The sequence below is a fragment of the Lacerta agilis genome, chromosome 2 (assembly GCF_009819535.1).
Source record: "Lacerta agilis isolate rLacAgi1 chromosome 2, rLacAgi1.pri, whole genome shotgun sequence".
Taxonomy (NCBI): Eukaryota; Metazoa; Chordata; class Lepidosauria; order Squamata; family Lacertidae; genus Lacerta; species Lacerta agilis.
In genome coordinates, this window is record NC_046313.1 from 64,545,013 (window position 1) to 64,565,688 (window position 20,676).

The window sequence follows — 20,676 nt, forward strand, 5'->3', positions numbered from 1 at the left end:
GAGCCGGCGTTTGTCCACTTCCGCAGACAGTTTTTCTGTGTCATGTGGCCAGCATGACTAAGCCACTTCTGGCGAAACCAGAGCAGCGCACGGAAACACCGTTTACCTTCCCGCCAGAGCGGTACCTATTTATCTACATGCACTTTCAAACTGCTAGGTTGGCAGGAGCTGGGATCAAACAACGGGAGCTCACCCCGTCACGGGGATTCGAACCGCCGGCCTTTTGATCAGCAAGCCCAAGCAGCACAGTGGTTTAACCCACAGCACCACCTTAATGATAACTTGGAATTCATGAAGAGATCTTGCTTCCTCCCATCCCTGGGAGTTGTCACACCCCTCTCAAAAGGAAGGGTTGTAGCTCAGTGGTAATGCATTTGCCTTGCGTGCCGAAGGTTTGATCTTTGGTATCCCTGCTTGGGCTGCAGCGGCACAGCATATGCCCACACTGTCCGGGGCGAGCGCATGGGGCATGCCCCCAAGGGGTGCCACAGTTCATGCCCCCGAGGGGTACCACAGTAGGAGAGGGGTGGGGAAGCTGTTGCTCACTCTCCTCCTCTCTGCGGTCAGGTCAGGCCTGACCTGGCAGGGGAGATGCTACGGCCAGGTCGTGGCTGAGGAAAGCAGGCAGCAGCTTTGCCACTCACTCTCCCCTTGCTCTCCACTACCGGGTCAGATGTGACCCGGCAGTGGAGCTACTGCAGCCGGCCGCATGCTGCCTTGCGGCCAAGGAGAGTGGGCATTGCCACCGACTCTCCTGCTCTCTGTTGTCAGGTCAGAAGAGTTGCTGCCGCCGGGTGCCAGGTGTGCCACAGTTGAGGAAGGTGGGCAGCAGCGCTGCCGCCCACTCGCCTGCTCTTCTCCCCTGGTTCAGGGTGGAGCTGCACAAGTGCTGCAGCCAAGGCAAAGCTCCTTCTGGCATGGAGCCAGACTCCGATGAAGGAGCCTGCTGTGGGGGTGCCTGTTTGAGCCTTCTCTCAAAATTGCACCTGGGGCCATGGCACCCACAGCACCCCCCACGCTATGCCTCTGTTGGGCTGGAAATGTCCCTAGTCTGAACTTCAGGTGAGCAATTGCCGTTCATTATGGGGCTACGCCCAGCTAGATGGACCTATGGTCTGCCTTAGTAATAAACAGCTTCCTCGTTGTTCCTAAATGAGTTTCACCCTCTTTGATCTGACTGTGTCAAAGTGTAGCATCAGAGCTCAAGAGGGGAGAAGTGCCAATGGGCTAGAGGTACAAGTGCTGCTTCTGCAATGGGCTTTGAGAGCCCTGTGGGGAGGAGCTAACTCAAGTTCTGTGCAAAGCAGAGAAATACCTCTCATCCTGCTAACAAGCTATTTATCTCCCGCGACTGAGGCCACAGCAGTGTTCTCTGCCTTGCCAAAATGAACTTAATTATCAAGAAGCAACAGTGGCTAATTTATGTGAGATGGGGCAGGATCAATCAAGTGGGGATGCCACCTGATTAGCTAGCAGAAGCGGGAAACACACACATGCACAGACGATTCCCAATGAGATCTGTAGAGAGAGGTTCTTATTTTCTGTTTCAGCGGCAAATGCACACAGTTAAAGATACAGATACCTCACCCCAGCACGCCCCAGCAATTACGGGCTTAGACAGGTTGGAGTGACTTGTCGACGCAACATCACAGAGATTGGGTAGTTACTGCAGCAACCCACGTCTAGCAGTGTGACAGGCTAAGGAAGATATCCCAACAATCCCATACTTTTCCAGATTAGGGCAAATGAGCCAGGTTAAGCTCTGCCAAATCAGTTTCTTTCATTATCAGGCTAGTGTTTGTTACTATGGAGCCACACTAGTTTTGGAGTAACATATAACTCCTAATCAAGCTTCCTGTAAGTGGAATAGGGGCCGCTCCAAGCAAATGGATCTACATTGTAGCTCTTATTGTTTAAAGCTGCTGGTTTTTATTTTATTTTTCTGGGAATGGAAGTGTGCCCCCTAGAGCTGAGTAGCATATGAATTTTGACTGTCCATATGAGCTCTGTGTTCCATAGCAGTGTCACTGGAGCAAAGCTGATGGTCTGCAAACTGAATCATGTAGGCACAATGATTGCCAAACTAATCCTACTAGTTTGACCAATGAGGCATTAAAAATGTGTTGGGTGCAGCTCCTTTGTTTATTAGGAATCAGGGGGCAGTGATGTATTTATTTAACTATACAGAACTGCTTTGCATCAGAGTCACTGGAGGCTAAAGATTAGGATTGGTTGTGTTTAAAGTGCCTTCACTGAGGAAGAGATCTCTACCCACCCCTCTAGGTCATTGGTTCCATTGTCAAACTGCTCTTACCATCAGCAAGTTTTCCCCTAAAGTTCTACCAAACTCTTCCCGTAGAATTAACAAACCCACACAAAACCCGCAAAGTGTTGGATTTTTCCTCAATAATCACCAGAGTGGCCATAAAATGTAGAAGTACCAATCAAGTTTATTGCTGAGGACTAAGTGCATAAGCATTGCCTACTCAGACACTTTCTGGTCTTTTACCAGCATACGCTTTAAGTCTTCCTGGGGGACCAGATTTTGCAACTAAATGTACCTCATTCTCTGGAGAATGTTCCTGATAAATGTTTCCATTGTGAGTTTAATATTCCCGTGGCTCCTAGCTGAAAGATTGTAAGCCAAAGACTGAAGAAGTCACTCAGTAGGAATGCAGTTGATGGGGATTTAAATGGAGCAGGGTTAAGTATGTTCACTGTCAATGGAGATGATTTTGTACCTCAGAGTGGTGGCCAGTGACTGGTGGCAGGAGGAACCTTCAAATGATTGGGGAGTTAAGCAGGACTTTGTATCCAATGTTGATACAGATCCTTATCCTGAGAGAAAGAAAGACAATGACACTGTATACAACTTTAAAGTCTCACATCAAATATAACTGATCTGTAAGAATGACTCTATTATCTGAAAACAGAAACAATGTATATACTTCTATAACCCAAGAAAATCTTTAATACAGTGGTACCTCTGGATGCGAACAGGATCCGTTCCAGAGCCCCGTTCGCATCATGAGCAGTCCGCAACCCACAGCGCCGCTTCTGCGCACGCGTGGGTTGCGATTCAATGCTTCTGCGCATGCGTGTGATGTCATTTGGCACGTCTGCGCATGCGCGAACCGCCGAACCCGGAACTAACCCGTTCCGGTACTTCCGGGTTCAGCACGCTAGTAATCCACGCCGTTCGCAACCCGCAGCAAACGCAACACAAGGTACGACTGTAAAAACAATTTTTTAAAAAAGAAATGGGATGTAGAATTAAGATTTGGCAGTGGTGCAGGAATATTGCTATTAGTTTTCAGGTTTCCAAAATGTTGTGTTTTTTTAAGGCAGAGATTTGCATGGGAGCCCCACTATCTGTCTCTTAAGGGAGGCCTGTGCCTTGATTCTCTATGTGTGTGGACAGGCTGCAGTGACTCAGTAGTGAGAGGGAAACACTTTGTACATGTTCAGAGATACCTTTACTCACATATATAATACTACTTGTGCCTGTTCCTTTTAAGAAGAGGCACGGCCTCAGGTTTGTGCTGGTAGTACTAAATGGGTCCACTTAAGTAAGTCGAATGTAAGTTGTCTGATACAGAGTCAGAGCTCTCATCCATCCAGCTCAGTATTATCTTCCCTGACTAGCAGTGTCCACCGAGTGTTTCAGACTGGAGTGTTTCCCATCCCTTCCTAGTAATGCCATGAATTGAACCTGGGACCTTCTGCATGCAGAGCATGTGCTGTTGGCCCTACCTCAATGTTTAGCAGGCCCAGCAAGGGTGGGAAGGGCTAAAGCTCAGTGGCGGAGTCCATGCTGTGCCCAGCTTGAGCATATTTTGTTGGGCTGAAATCCCCAGAAAGCCAGCGCCAATCAGTGTCAATAATATTGAGCTAGATAGGCCAGTGGTCTGACTCAGTATAAGGCAACTGCCTGAGTTCCTTTGTACTTACAGCACTGGCGAGAATGAATATGCCAAGAGCTGTAATCCTATGCTATTATTACTTTGGAGTAATTCCATGGTACTTATTTCCAAGTAAGCATACATATGATTTAGGATTAGTCTTTGGCCAGTACACTTATCTGGAAGCTGACTCCTGCTGCAGCCACTTCCAGTTGTACGCATCAGGCTGGAGGGAGGGGTGTTACAAAATACACTGGTATAGAAGACATTTTCACATGACAACATGCACACGTCCTCGTATATGAGTATGGGGCGTGTTGTTTAACCTCACCTTTGATCTCATAAAGAGGTTAATAAAGAGGGAGAAGCAGAAATTGGAGGCTGCTGATCTGTGACACAGGCTCAGTTGCTGCCTTTCCAGGCTGCACCCCCTGCTAACTTGCATCCTGTAGTCCCTCTTGCATCAAGCAGAATCCTCAGATTATGCGCGCAGCAGGAGTCTTCTGCAAACTGTGAAGCATCTTAAACTTGGCTACAGAAGTACAGTGAGCAGCTCACTGGTGTTGCTGTTCAACCTTTTGGGGTTTTGTTTTTAATGAATACGGCTTTTAAGTGAAAGTAAAGGGAAATGTGCAAAGGAACAAAGAGGTTAGTGTATTGTCATCTGCCTGCGTCTGTAGTAAAAATACATTAAAATTGCCTCCCTTCAGCTAGTAAATTTACATCTGCAGCTATTTTAAAAGACTACTATGTAGGCGGGATATTTCCAGTGGCATGTGCAACTATATTAGGAACCACATGAGACTAAGCCATCTAGCAATATAAAGTGTTTTAGCAGTTTAACCCAGGATGTAATTCTTGTCGGTTTTCAGTAGAAGAGTGGACATCTGCACAAGGTGCTTTACGTTTAGGATATCCTGCTAAGTGAGCTAGGTGACCTAAGGGTAAATTCCAAAACTCCCCATCCCATTCAGGCCTATTAAAGCAAATTAGAATTTGGCAATTGACTCAAGTGGGAAGTGGATTCTTTCCAGCTCTAGAGTAAGTCAATATTCAACTCTGCCAGAGGCTAACTCCTAAAACAGGAGATTTCAGAGCCCACATGTATCGTGAGTGTCACATCAATTGACCAGGAGTCCTTCCCCTTGATTCCAGATGTGTGTGGGTTCATTGAGGTTGCTCCATGGTGAAAAAGAGACACACACTCTCCACATGTTCAAATACAGAGTCTTGCGGGCATGTTCCTATGTGGGATTCTGGAACTGAAGATAGATCTGGAGATGAAATTTGTTTTCCATTAAGACAGGGATGGGGGACCTGTTGCCCTCCAGATGCTATTGGACTCCAACACCCATCAGCTCTAGCCAGCATAGCCTATAGTTGTAGGGAGGGGAGGTGTAGTCCAGCAAGGGTCACAAGCTTCCAACCCTTGAATTAAGCCCCAAATATAAGCTTCTGTGCCGAGGTTTTGGACTTAAGAGACATCTGTTTCAACTCAGAACTACTAATGCACAGTTAATTAACTCGACCTGAGTTTTGGCTCAGTCAGAACATCCTTTGAGTCCTCAATACTAGATGACTAATGACATGAACTGCTTCCACTGAAAATGTGCCACTGAGAGGTGGCAGGAAATCCTTGCCTGTGGATAAATAGGTAATCCTTGCAGGTTTACAATGACTGATTTCTACAAACCTGCATGTTGTCACTTGATGCTGCAGCTGCTGAGTGAAAGCCACACAGGCACAAACCAGCCCTTAGATTTGTTCTGCCCCAGAAGCAGAAACATGGGAAGGTGCATCTGCTTTACCTCTGCACTCATGTGGCGCTGTGGTCTAAACCACTCTTGGGCTTGCTAATCAGAAGGTTGGCAGTTCAAATCCGCACAATAGGGTGAGCTACCTTTGCTCTGTCCCAGCTTCTGCCAGCCTAGCAGTTCGAAAGCATACCAGCGCAAGTAGATAAATAGGTAACACTGTGGTGGGAAGGTAAACGGCATTTCTGTACCCTCTGGCTTCCATCACACTGTCCCATTGCACCCAAAGCAGTTTAGTCATTCCGGCCACATGACCCAGAAAGCTGTCTGTGGACGAATGCCGGCTCCCTCGGCCTGAAGCGAGATGAGCGCCGCACCCCACAGTTGCCTTTGACTGGACTTAACCGTCCAGGGGTCATTTACCATTTACCATGCTGAAATGCAGCTGTGGTGCTTCCTATTAGAGAAAAGGGAATGCTCATTATATTTTTGTTTGCAGCTATGGCACTGGCCCAAACAAAAGCCAGTTACAGCACATTTCTGTACAGTTCTGTTTAAAAGTGCAAACCCCCTGAACTGAGTTGGGCTTACTCCTGGGAAAGTGAGCATAGGCCTGCTCTCTTGGGCAGGGTGCACATTGCTCCCACCCCCTGCATTTTATATACTTTGCTTGCCTGTTTCAAATGTTGTGCATTTTCTGTTTCTTCTGGAACTATAAGCACCAGTATTTATTTTTCCTAAAACTTCGCTGAATTTGCACAACTGCGCCCATTAAATAAATTAGGTGCAGTGCACTGGAAAAAGTGTGCTCCAAAGCAGGGGAGGGGGTGGTATCTTAAGATTGGGTTATGAAATATCTGCGTTCTATAAGCATGAAGCCACTGACTTAAACCAAGTCTTATGAGGAGCGATGGAGGAAGATGGAGCAAGCTTGTTTTCTCCTGTTCCTGGGGTAGGACCTGAACCAATGGCTTCAAGTTACAAGAAAGAACTTTCTGACAGCAAGAGCTGTTGGACAGTGGAACAGACTCCCACAAGATTTGATGGACTCTCCTTCCTTGGACATTTTAAAGCAGAGGTTGGATGGCCACCTGTCATGGATGCTTTAGTTGAGTTTCCTGCATTGCAGGGGGCTGGACTAGATGATCCCCAAGGTCCCTTCCCACCTTAACTCAGTTCTATGGTTCTATGATAGATGAATCCACAAAGGACAGCGCTGCTCAGTGGCTGCAGTAGCCCTGATATCTAAGAATTGGACTTGCTAATTTTACACTGTCAATTCAGATGCTAGTAGATTCAGGACACCAGAGTCAGGTGAGATCAAATAAAATTACTTCTTCACACAATGCGCAATCTGGGCAATTAATTGATTAATTTAACTCACACAACACACAATTGGCATTCACTACCACTAGATACAGTGACAGAACATGACTGATATAACTTTGAAATAGGAGTCATTAGATACTTCTGTGGAGAATAGATCTATCAGTGGCTTTTAACCCTAATAGATAAATTGCAGTATGTAGCTGTAGGTTTGGAATTTGGGTGAAAGTGTGACAAATGTGACTGCTGTCACGCCCTGCTTGATTACCACTGTGGGAAGCTTGGCTAGATGGATGCTTGGTCTTACCAAGAAGTGCTTTCTTGTGTATTCTGATGCCATTTTCCCTCTACACAGACAGCACTTCAAAGCCGCTACAACTAACAATAACAGGAAACAGAGGACAATATTATCAAAGGTAAACATTGAAATTGCAAAAAGTCTATGCAATCCCATGTTTATTGGCCTCTGATTCTGTTTAGATGTATCTCTGATTATCGAATTTGGAGAACTTGCATCTGATCTAGCTATCTCAATCAGGCTCTGCTTGCAAGCTTTCCAGGAGTTTCTGGCTGGTCACTGTTGGTGACAGAAGGCTGGGCTAGATGGACCTTTGGCCTAAGTGATGTTCTTGATGTTTCAGTTTTAGTACACAAATCAAGCTAATGGTTGTCTTGGTGGTAGTGGTATTTTCTTTTTCTTTTTATGGCTGCCTTCAGTGTTATATATAATATAGAAAAGCAGAATTTTAAAAAAAATTAATGTCATAAATGTCATTTTAATGTCATAAAAACAAGGCTAAAATCTGGCATGGATTTTGTGTCTCTGGACTGATGTGTGCAGTATCACACACACACACACACACACACACAATTAATATATGTTTAGGGTTCTGCATTGGGCTAAGTGTTCCTCCATATGCAAAGTGGAGAGACAGATAAATCCATTGCCTGGCTGGGATTGTTTTACTCTGACCCTAGTCAGTCACTCTCACCTGATTTTCCCCCTTTCCTTTCCAGGTAGCACCTGACCCAAAGAGTCCCACTAGCAACACTGAATGAGAATTCCACCGTTGCCTAGAGCTCACTAATTCAGTTGGCAATATGGATTTCGTGATGAAGCAGGCCCTAGGGGGTAAGTCTTCCCTTCTCAGCATCCATTCTTAGCCCCATTATATTATGCTCTTGCCACTGGACCTCTAGCTTGAGACAGATTATTTGGGATGGGTGTTCCCAGAGAGGTGAATGTGGTTTACAGGAGAGCTCACTTCTCAGTGTGTTTACATATACTCAAACCAGTTTTGCTTCTGGTAAACAGGGTTTTTCAGGTCTCTGCCTAGAAGGAAATGGGACCTTTCAATGTCCCTTCCGATTCTAGCATTCTGTCAATGATTCTGTATCCTGTGCTGATAAGCAATGCTCAATGGTGGCTAAGTTATGCCAAACAGTTTAGGTGTGCTGAGAGTGCATGGGTGACTATAAAGGCCCTTTAAGCCCCACAATCCTTGCTGTGTAGACATCAGAATCTGTTTGTGTACAGATTGTTCTGTTTGTGTAGAGATCAATCAGTCAGAGCTTTATACAGGAGGAGCAGCAAGTGTTCCCATTTTGTGCATTCCCAAATATTTACCGAACTCTTCTTACCAAGAAACTTTACTAAGGAGTCCACTGCCTGGAAGCTCAGAAGCTTCAAGCAGTGTTTATTAAGACAAGGCACTTGTGGGGAGATGGGCCGGCTGAGCATGCAGGCTAAAAATCTTGTTACCCACTGGTCACCTCCTCCCTGTCAAGCACAGGGGGCCATTCCCTCCTGGACAGTCAACCAGGCAGGCAGCTGGGCACAGTGTTTCTCCGCTTGCTACTCCCTTTGCTGCAACCTGTCCTCTCGTTGCTTACTTCTGCTGTCAGAGCACATCAAATCTCACTCCACCTCCGCTGTATTCCTTTCTGCAAAAAAAGAGGAAAAAGAAAAAGAAGAGTGACAGGTGTCCCACCAGGGAAAGAAAGCATTCTCTCAGCTCACAACCCAAATACCTGTCACCTTTCACTCACTCACTGTTTCCTCTGTCTTCCACCTTTGCCTAGCTCGTTAGACCAGATTCTGACTCCCAGGAGGTGCAAACCAGAAACTCAAGGGTAGACCAGCAAAGTGCTCTCCTCTAATACATCCTGACTAGAGGAGAACACAACCAGATGCTTAAAAGGTAGAAACTGCAACAAAATATTGCAGCATGGAATGCTTCTGCTCTGGTTTCTGACCACTCTGTCCCATTCCACACACACACACACACCAAGTTTTCCTCCACACCCAACCCCAAACCCAAACAGTACATCAGCATTCTGTGCCCACTGAGCATGCTCAGTCCTCATTGGGCTTAGAAATTCTTTCTAATTTCTCCCCTCTCTGTTTTCTTTGTACTTCTGCAAATATTGTAGTACCTCCAAGTCTGCTGACATCTCCTTCTTGTGCATGAATTGTGCTGCTTTGGCTACATAAAGAACCCTACTTAGAGTACGTTATATAGATAGAGATACTGTATAGATACAAATGTATATATATTCTGAGTGTATTAATTAATTAATTATTCTGAGTGTATCTTTGGGAGCCCCGTTTTTTATCCAGAGCAGCTTCACTGCAGCTCCAGGGAGTGCAGCATCACCTTTTCCTGTCATTTCTGCAAATCATAAGGATTGTAAACATTTTTTTAAAAAAATGGCAAAACTCGGCTTTTGGATCAGAGGCTACAGGCAACATAAGAAATAAGATGGGCATTACTAACTCCATTCACAGGCCATAAGTAGTGACAGTGTCCAGTTCATCTCCTTCTCCATCATTCTAAATGTGTGAAACTTGGTTGTGGCTCCTCAGAAGTAACAGGCACTCTGCACTTGCTCAAAGGCACTGTCACCAGTTCTGACAGCTTTACACAAAGTGGTATTAGAGCTACACCCTAGAAAAACCTCTGGATCAGTGCCCTTCCTGGGGTGGGCAACTTGCTTTGGCAGTTTGTCATCTCAATTATCACCCTCTGTGGAGCTTTGCTGTGTTTGAATCTTTGCTGTGATCCTTTGCTCCCTCTGAGGAACATAAAGAGATGCCTTCTGCTGAGTGAGACCAAAAGTCCACCCAGCTACAGTGGCTGACATTGGGTCTCTGGGGTTTCAGGCCAGGGACATTCCCAGCCCTTCCTGGAGATGGTGGGAATTGAACCTGGAGACCCCCTGCATGCAAAGCAGATGCTCTGCCACTTAGCTATGGCCCTTCCCATTCTGGGTCCTGAATAACAGAGCCAGCACGGGCACTCAGAAGGACCAGTATCCACCACAGCCACTCCCACTCCTGGGTGGCATTCCAGCTGATCCAACCACTACATTGGTTGTTGTTGTTCAGTCATTCAGTCGTGTCCGACTCTTCGTGACCCCATGGACCAGAGCACGCCAGGCACACCTGTCTTTCACTGCCTCCCACAGTTTGGTCAGACTCATGTTGGTAGCCTCGAGAACGAACACAGTCCAACCATCTTGTCCTCTGTCGTCCCCTTCTCCTTGCGCCCTCCATCTTTCCCAGCATCAGGGTCTTTTCCAGGGAGTATTCTCTTCTCATGAGGTGGCCAAAGTATTGGAGCCTCAGCTTCAGGATCTGTCTTTCCAGTGAGCACTCAGGGCTGATTTCCTTCAGAATGGATAGGTTTTATCTTCTTGCATTCCATGGGACTCTCAAGAGTCTCCTCCAGCACTGGAGACCCCACTTTTTGCTGCTACACTTTGCCATTTCCACTCAGCTCCCCCCCTGGATAGATCCTCGGCTGGTGACAGCAATGCTTTGGAGTGGGAGTCAAACTGGTGCTCAGCTCTGGTGCACAATGGCCAATGGCCATCCTCGATCGCTCGAAATGCAGCACTCATTGTTGACATCAGGCACTGCATCTCGAGCAACCTAAGATACCAGGCAGCTGGCACAGACCAAGCAAGGATAAGCCCTGCTTTCTCTACCGTACATGGCTGCCACCCACCAGGTAGGCACATCCAGGCCCAGGGCTGGGGAAGGAAGGGAGTAACTGGCAGTGGTGGCACCTGCTGCAGCAGCAAGAGGCAAGGAATACCCACTGGGGATAGCAGCCATCAGCAGCACTATGCCAATGGCCCTGCTGAATGACAAACTGGATCTAGTAGAGAGCCTAGCCTGACACTCCTCCAGGCACGTCCTATAACGAAACTGCTTTTATTTTTCTTGTCTGTGCCTTTGCAGCCAACAGGACACAGTGCCAGCACTGTTGCTTTCCCATTTGTATTTTAAAGGATGGCTAGGAAAAATGTCTGCCTGCTGTACACCATGCCTTCATCTCCTGGCTACAAGTGACTGAGACACAACAACCTGCTTTTACCCAGAGCACTCAAACAGGGTCATTGCCATGTGCAGGTTCCCCCCCTTCCCTGAGCAGCGACCAGCCACTCTACTGCTTCTGGCTGTGTGAAGGGCTTGGCTGGTTTGGGCAAAGTGGAAATGAGTCACAGAAGTAAAGAAGGAGGGAGATGGAGCTCTGGAAGATGAAAGACCCTGAAGTCTCCTGGGGGCCTGGAGAGCCAAGGCTGGTTTGTAACTCTAAATTGCTGACAAACAGCAATGGGAAATGTTGCTGCCGAGCTCTTAGCTGAGCTGCTCAGCGTGGCACAACACATGCCAAGCCTCACAGCTCGTTGCACAGAGGTGCAAAGGCTTGGGGAAGAGGGAGCAGCTCCACCCCATGGCGGAGAATGCTCATAGCATCTGATTCAGAAGACGCGTGCTATGGACCTGCTACTTCCAGGAAGGGCTTGTAAGGAAAGCTGGGACTGCTAAATCCACAGCCAACATCTGCTAAGGAACAACTGGTTCACAAAGCTGTCCAAATGCCCTGCTTAATATGCATCAAAAGCTTTCTGGCTCTCTCCATAGGAGCCAAAATAAAGCTGGTTCTGTTGTTAAGGAGGGGGAAAGGAGGACAACCTTGGGTGGTGGATTTTCGGCACCATTTCTCAGTGTGTATCTTTTTCTCACAGAGAAAAGCACTAGTTTATTAATTGAAAATTGGGAATGCCATGTGAACTGCTGCTCCACAAAGTGCACCACAAGAATTGGTTGGCTAGTGCCCGTGGCATAACTGGTGACAAGAGACACACTCTAGCCGCAGGCGTCGGGAGGAATTTTTCAGCGAGTGTGGGGGGCTGCAAATACTCCAAATAAACAAACAAAGGCTACTTTCTCACAACACAAATGAGGAAAATATTGCCTGTACATTTTGCCTCATATCACAGGTTATGCAAATGCCAGAAACATACTTACATAAAAAGAAAAGAAACCTTTTTACTGAAATTTTTACAGTAGATGAAAGGGAAAAGGGAAAAAAGAGAGAAAAGGAAAGGAAAAGAGGGGGGAAGGAAACAAAAGAAAACAGAGTTTAACAACAATAATGAAATAACATTAAAATGTAATTAGAGTTACAAAACTATGTAATATATATGTAAATATACCAAAAAAGAGAAACCTGTGAATCTGGGGATCATGGTTTATTGGGAGGTAGCACTGCCCCACCCCCAAGACACCCAAAACTTTAGCCTGTACCACTTTGTAATTTTACAGAAAGTTAATTTATGGTTTATTCACTGCTTAGCAGCTGAGTGTCCCCACTGTGTCATTTCAGGAGGAGTGTTTTATGTAGCTTTTGAAAACTGGGGATGGAGGATGGAGAGAGAGTGTGTGAGAGAGAGAAGGAAAAGCATTAAACAAGGTATCCTTCTCTGTATAGCAGCTAACAGACCAATAATATTTGGTGCTCCCTTTGTTTTCACTCCCTCTTTCTAGTACTGGAGTGCATAGCTTCCATTTTTAAAACTCAAAGTTGCCAATGGGTGCACATAATGGCCTTTGCTACAGTCATTCCTGCAGCAAGGGCGATCCCTTCCTGTGTTCCACCTCCATAGCACTAACTTGCAGTAGTACTACTTAACTAAGGGAGAACAAGGATCTGGGATTCATCCTCTGTCTGAGAGGCCCCTTAGTACAAGTTAGTTACGTCTGAGCTCCCTCTAGAGATCTGTCAAGGAAATGTGCTAGTAGCTGTCCAATTAGCTAACATACAAGTCTCCGGCAGAGTGAATGGCCTGCTCCTGACATTTTCTTTTAGAAGACCACCTTCTTAAGTTAAATGTAAATATTGGTCTTATATCCACATTCTTGTTGCACCCCTGACAAAAAGCCCTTTAAATACTGCATTAAAGGACTGTCCAGCTTATTTCAGCTCCCACTCAATCATCAGATTTCACATTGTCCAGAGGCAGTACAGGCAGCAGCCAAAAATTAAACAAGGAGGAGCTATTGATTGCTGAATCTGTGCTACTCTGTCTTCCCCGTTACTATCAGACATCAGCAAAGGTCTTGACTGGGAGTTTAGAACTTGCTCCCTGCAGGCTTTGCCACCTGATTCAGACTAAATCTTGCTGTGACTCAGCATGGAGTGGGTCATTGGTCCTGTAGGGCCACCATCCCCAAATAGCTAGATTTTTTACCTTCCACTGTCAGCCAGTGAGAATCATGCTGGGCCTGGGGCCCTTGCTATGCTGAGGCATTTCATCTGGGATAGAGAACTGTCAAATTTCTGGCCCTGAGATCATCTAACAGATTTTAGCTGCTTTGCAAAGCAGATGGAGAGGCTGGTGGCTGCTTTGCATTGCCCAAGGAACTCCATCCATCAATCCATCCTCCCGTTCCCTTCAAAAGGTGTATTCAGAACTCCCAGGAAGAGATGGCTTATCTTTCCTTAATCCTTTTGCCTCTTCCCAGTCTTCTATTCCTGCATTTAAATTCCTGGTTTTTAAGAAGAGGGATCGAAGACAAGACAGACCATGAAATATATGGCTGAACTTGGACATGGAGTGGGGGGAATCATAGCAACAATTGGACTGCAGCCACTGGAAAATTATGTGGCTACACACCTTCTCTCTGATGACTAGAGGGTAGGGTAAGAATTGGGGCAAACAACATTTGTGGCCATCAAGAGTTCAAAGGGATGCTTTAAAACCACAGTGTATCATGTCCTGGTCCCAGCTGGAGCCTGCAGTCCTGGCCATGCATAACAAGGATCCAAGAGAGGCTGCAAGTAGGACCATGGACAGTTCACTGCAGCAGGTGATGGCAGTGATGGTAGCAAGTCAAGCCAAACCACACCACAGCTTGGACTCTTTGTTCCAGCAATTGTTTGGAACCAACTGTCAACTTAAGGGCCAGTCTGCATGTGAGACATACTAAGCACATCACCTGGAAGCACTCCAGAGTTTTTAAAAAATAAATTAGTGAGAGGGAGGGATTTCCATCAGGACTGTAGCATGTGGGGATGGGAGGTTTAACCCTTTCCCACCCAGTCATGAACCTGATGAAAAGTATCCTCACTCCCCTCCCACAACAGTCTTTGGCAGGGCAATTGCTGCAGAGGATCTATCCTTTAACCTAGTCTACCCATTCTCCATGTTATCAGGCCCCTTCTCTGAAAGTGGGGAGGGGTTTGTGTCTCTCTGGCTATGGTATATCGTTAAGTTGGAAGCGATTTAGGACAAGGGTATGCTTGAGTGGTCACACTACATTGGCTCTATTGAGCTGTACTTACATTGCTGGAGTGAACAATTGCATGGTATTTACCAGAATCCCTGAACCATGCTGGTAACATTTAGATGAGCAGAAGAGGTGGATCTCGGGGGAAGTCTCTACATTAGCTGCTTTAGACACCCCAGAACTGTAGGGATTATGTAGGAGTTTCCCATATGATCTCCTATTCCCAAGTGTTCTCAGCTGATCACAGCAAGCCCTGTGCCTACAGAAAAATGAGTCCAATAATCCTCATTGGACACCAGGGAACAAAGTCTGGATTCCCAGGTGCATTCAGCCTATGATAGGCTCTCACTTCCTATCCTGAACATCATCTGAGATTGAGGGCAGTGGGGTGACCTGAAACTGTTAACTCCACACCCAGAGATGGCACACCCAGTTCAGTTCCTATGAACTCATGCTGACCCTGAGTATGCAACAGTTTATTCCAATTTCAGTTTTTGGTGTTTGGGTGAGTGGGGCAGAGCCCACACTGCATGAGAGCATGGCTGTGCGAGAAATAATAGCTGAAATGCTGTGCTCAGGAGTCACTGTGGTTTCCTAACATCACTTGCAGGGGCCACCAAGGACATGGGTAAAATGCTAGGAGGCGAAGAGGAGAAAGACCCCGATGCCCAGAAGAAGGAAGAAGAGCGGCAAGAAGCCCTGCGGCAGCAAGAGGAAGAGCGCAAGGCAAAGCATGCCCGCATGGAGGCGGAACGGGAAAAGGTCCGACAGCAAATCCGTGATAAGGTGCGTAACACACACACACACACACACACACACACACAGGCTAGAAGGGAAAGGCCATATTACGTATGTATGTATTCATTTATTTACAGCATTTATACCCCACCCTTTAGCCAAAAAAAAAAAGACTCTCAGGGCAGCTTACAAACATCCACTCTTAAGACAGCCCCTGCCCTTGGGCTACCAATCTAAAATAAGACATTACATGGGAGGAAGGAGGAAAAAGCAAGTGCAGTCACAAGTGCTTCAAGTTGCAGCCTATGTCCATGACAGTTCTGGTAGAAGTGGCTCACCATGAGACTCACCACAACACTAGCTTCCAGTGGGTTAACATGACTAAGGGTTATTTATGCAACCCCATGAATTTTGCCCCTGTGGCATCCTCCCCTTCCCGCTTACTGAGCCAGTCACTGGAGAGGGAGAGGCAGTCTTTGGTGTGCTGCAAAGTTACTGTCTTCTTCTTTCAGTGAAATGGCCTTTGGTCACCTCTGATCCCCAAATTTATTACACAAATGCTTTGGGGGAAAGAGGTTCCTTACGACTGACAGCAAGTGCTCATCCAGCAGCTGAAGCACTGCCTCAACCTCTCCTGCTACCACTAGCTCAGTGTGCATCCATTCTCGCCTTCACAGTGCTGCTGATGTTTTCTAAAAAGGCTTTAGGTTTCTCCCTCCTTATCCCTATGGTGACCCCAAGACCCTGTGCCTGCAGAAGTAACAGCCTGTTAAGCAGAGATCACTTTAGCTCAAGCACAGGCCTCAAAGACTGCCATTCCCTCCGGGACATCACACGCCTGCACACTGATGAATGATTCTGCTCTCATCTGCTCTCGCCTTTTGTGCTGCAGAGGAGAATCATTCATGAGTCTATGGCGTGTGGTCCCAGTGGGAAGAGCAGCCTTCACACCCAGCAAAGAGCCGCTACAGCCTGCCCTATACAGTGGAAGCTCGGGTTGCGAACGCGATCCATACGGGAGGCACGTTTGCAACCCGCAGTGTCCGTAACCTGCAGTGCTGCTTCTGTGCATGTGCGGGTTGTGATTCAGCACTTCTGCACACACGCGGGTTGCGATTCGGTGTCTCTGCGCATGCGCGAAGCGCCGGATCTGGAAGTAACCCGTTCCGGTACTTCTGGGTTCGGTGCATTCGTATCCCGTGTCGAACACAACCTGCAGCAAACACAACCCAAGGTATGACTGTACTTTGCATGTCTGCTTTGCCCCTTCTGTCCTTCCCTCTCTTCCCCCACCCTCCAGCTGTTGCTGGGATCCCTGCTACTGTATTTGACATGTGGCAAGGGGGAGAGAAATGGTCATTGGAGGTCATTGATTAGTGACCAATATGTATCAGGCATATGGACTGAAGATGTCCAGGACACAAAGGCAATTCATCAACTGTGTGTCTGCGGATTGATTCAGGTCATCAAAGGAGTTCTTGATGATTGGCATGTTGGAAGGACTCAACTCCTGATTTTGTTGTGAACCCAGACCCCAAACCAGAAGGATGAGCAGAGGGATAGCTCAGTCAGTAGAGCATAAGACTCTTAATCTCAGGGTCATGGGTTCGAGCCCCACATTGGGAGAAAGATTCCTGCATTGCAGGGGGTTGGACTGGATGACCCTCATGGTTCCTTCCAACTCTACAGTTCTGTGATTCATCACTACCTGGCAAATCCTTGCCCTGTCCTCTAGGAACTAGCTCACACTGCATTTGATTACTACTATATACTGGATAGGGACACGGGTGGTGCTGTGGTCTAAACCACTGAGCCTAGGGCTTGCCTAGGAAGGTCAGTGGTTCGAATCCCCGCGAAAGGGTGAGCTCCCATTTCTCAGTCCCTGTTCCTGCCAACCTAGCAGTTCGAAAGCACATCAAAGTGCAAGCAGATGAATAGGTACCGCTCCGGCGGGAAGGTAAACAGCGTTTCTGTGCACTGCTCTGGTTTCACCACAAGTGGCTTAGTCATGCAAGCCACATGACCCGGAAAAACTGTCTGCGGACAAATATCGGCTCCCTCGGCCAGTAAAACGAGATGAGCACCGCAACCCCAGAGTTGTTCGTGACTGGACATAACTGTCAGGGGTCCTTTACCTTTACCTTTATATACTGGATAGCTGGACAACTGAATATGTGAACAGACTCCATTCAAAAGCATTGTGTGTGATAGAAATATATGCCTGTGCTGGATCATGCTGACATGCCAGTTATTATTTGATGCATTGCATGCTCACATAGGGACAGACACACATGTGTAAAGTAGACCTTAGAAGCACGTATTTGCTGCAATACCTTTATATCCACGTCTGGTCTGCCTGTATGTCCACCTTCTTCTCCTGAGCTGCACTGTCCACAGAAGCAGGAAGAGCATCACTAGAATGCTGAACTGGAAGGGAACGTAATCATCTACATTGGCAGAAAATCTGAACTTTGATTTGTGGGGAAAGGCATGGAATGGTCCACCATAATTCTGTTTTGAACAAAAGCATTGAGAACCAAAGTCTCTAGGGACAGATCCTCTCTCTGTGACACTCAGAGAGAACCAGCATTGGGAGGAGGATTAATCAGCCAGGGCGCATCCTGCACCTCAGCGCTGAGAAGCTTTAAATGTGCCTGTTGAGCCCTGAGCAATTCCACTGGGAAAGCAAGTGTCAAATTTCAGCACAGACACAGTATTCCGCCAAGAGCAAATCAGCCAGGCCGAAGGAAGCAGCTAAAGAGATGTGAATGGTGGGAGGAGGATAACAGGGGCATCAAGAGGACAGAAATACTGTATGTGGGGAAATTGCTGTGAATGCAAAGCGACAGGAGGCCAGGGGGAGAGTGAAAAAATAGAGTCAGTAGGCAGAAAATGAATTTTGTGCATTCGTGCAAGGTTGGAGGGAAGGAGGGAGGGAGAGCATTTCAGAGCCTCCCTGTTCAGAGGCAGTGTACCTCTGCATACCAGCTGCTAGGGCTGGACAACCAACAGGAATAACTGGTTGTCTTCCAGATGTGCCAGCTTCCGCCTAGCATTGGGGGCAGGACAGCACGTGTGTGTGATGTCACACCCATGGTGTGTGTGATGTCATGGTGGGAGGAGACCCAATGGGGCCCAGCGTACCCTCCAAAAGTCATGACAGGGCCTACTCCCAGCCACGGGAGGGCTTCTCTTATCCTGACTCCCCCAGCATTCAGCTTACAGTAATTGGATTTTCCCAGGTACTAGCATGTTGAGAAAGGGAGGCAAGCTTCTCTCCATCCACTTTCTCTAGAGCATGCATAACTTTATGCACCTTTCTTATGCCCTCTTCCCCCCCCCCCGTAGCGCACTTTTCCTCTGAGCTAAAAGGCTCTAGACATATGATCCATGCTGCAAGATTAACATCAGCGCTGGGAGCCGGGTGGGTGGGTTCTGGGAGTCTGGCAGAAAGGAACCTTTCCAAATATGTCTCTCCCCGGTCCTTATCTCTCTCTGTCAATCACTGTCCAGTTCCTGGCTCTCACTGTCCTCACATTATTAGTGGGGGTGGTGTGGGTCTCCCTTTATCACCCACATTGTAAGTGGCTCTATTAGGGACCTGGTGCTCATTATCTGCAATCTTCAATATCCTTCTGCCGAGGCAGATAGCGCAGCAACCGGCGCTGCCTCTGCCCAGCCCATAATATCTTGCTAGCAGGGGCAGATGGGAACAGAAGATTCCAGCCTTGTGCAAATGAACACACAGACTAGGCTTCTTTCTCAGCTTACTTTTCCATTTGGCACCTGGCCCTGTTCACCACGGGGAAGTGGCCCTCAGAAGGCTGCCTCAAAGGAAGTGTGGCCCCAGGGCTGGAAAAGGGTTCTTTAGCTCTGCCATAACATGTTTCCAATTCCTTGCTAGTGTCTGTAGCTCTAGGTAGCAGCAGCCACTTGCATCCTTGCCTCTCCTGTTGTTGTTGTTGTCGTTGTCAGTTTCTATACCACTTTATATTTCAAAGGGGAAAATCTCAAAGAGGTTTGCAACACATTAACACATCACATAAAGCAACCCAGAATCAAACATTGCTGAAGAAAGTCAACTATAAAGTATAAATTCAAAGCAACATAATTAACAGGAAACTAAAAATGTTACCTTACAGATTGGGGGGGGGGGACCAAAACATTACTAATGGAAGTGAAATATAAAATGCACAGTTAAAACAGCGTATTTGCCAAGAGGATACTAAAGCTTGTCATTCAGCCATATCCTCATGGAGCCAAGGCAGCAACAAGAGTCTGGCTTGAAATGCAGCATAGGAAGCCTCACGGGGACATTTGTGGGTGCTGCGATGGACCCGACAATGCAGCTGCATACGGGTTTACTCAGAAGTAAGTCCCAAAGGGGCTTAACTCCCTGCTGAGCATACTCAGAAATCAGCCTGCAAAAATAATGGCAAAAATAATTCTTTTTAAAGATACACTTTAATAATTCTTTTTAAAGATAATTAAAATAATTCTTTTTAAAGATAATTAAAATAATTCTTTTTAAAGATACACATGATGTAAACCCAAACTGCGTCAAACGCCTGGCGTGCCTGTCTCTGACCTCTTGTGGGTGTCTCCCGTGCAGTACGGCTTGAAGAAGAAGGAGGAGAAAGAGGCGGAGGAGAAGGCAGCGCTGGAGCAGCCATGCGAGGGCAGCCTGACGCGCCCCAAGAAAGCCATCCCTGCAGGCTGCGGGGACGACGAGGACGAGGACGAGGAGAGCATCCTCGACACGGTGCTCAAGTACCTGCCGGGCCCACTGCAGGACATGTTCAAGAAGTAGCCCAGCCCCACCAGCCCCCTGCCCTGCACTGCCCACCGTCCCTGGCACTGCCAACTCAGAGCTTGGGTTGAGGAAGGGCGGTCCCAGTGGGGCGGGGTGGGGGGGTTTCATTTATTTATTTATTTTACTTCATTTGATTCCTTTTTTTCTTTCGTTCCAAGGGGAGACCCCACACGTGTCCTTGTGCCACGGGGCCCCTGCCGAGCCACCGCACTGCCCCGCCCCACCCCTTTCCCCCCCCCCCCAGGAAGAAGCACACCAGGCACAGGGCATGCTCCCCCCCCTCGCCGCACCTCTTGCTACCCATAAGACCAAAAACCACTCTCACCTGCTCTGCTCCCTGGAGCTGCAGGCTGGGCCACTGCCGGGAGCCTGCCTCCCCCTTTCCAATCCCTGCCCCCTGCCCCGTGGCAGAGCTGGAGTTCTGTTGTGCCAAAGTGCCAGCTTGCTACATGGGGAAACGACCCCCTCTCCCCCACCCCACAAAAAAAATGGGCACAGGGTGAGGAACTTGGACCAAATTCACTGATGCAACCTCATGGGGGCACTGGGGAAGGGGCTTGG

At 47.5% G+C, this 20,676-nt stretch overlaps 1 protein-coding gene across 4 annotated transcripts in view; it reads left to right on the plus strand.

Moving 5' to 3' along the window:
* The window catches only part of CPLX2 (complexin 2), a 121,791-nt gene extending 101,583 nt beyond the window's left edge, over window positions 1–20,208 (plus strand). For all 4 annotated transcript variants that reach the window (XM_033140396.1, XM_033140397.1, XM_033140398.1 and 1 more), the window contains 3 exons: window positions 8,000–8,114; window positions 15,175–15,350; window positions 19,915–20,208. In XM_033140396.1, the coding sequence (XP_032996287.1) occupies window positions 8,084–8,114; window positions 15,175–15,350; window positions 19,915–20,112 (405 nt within the window). In that variant the 5' untranslated portion in view covers window positions 8,000–8,083 and the 3' untranslated portion in view covers window positions 20,113–20,208. The remainder of the gene's footprint in view (window positions 1–7,999; window positions 8,115–15,174; window positions 15,351–19,914) is intronic.
* The last annotated feature ends 468 nt before the right edge of the window (window positions 20,209–20,676 follow it).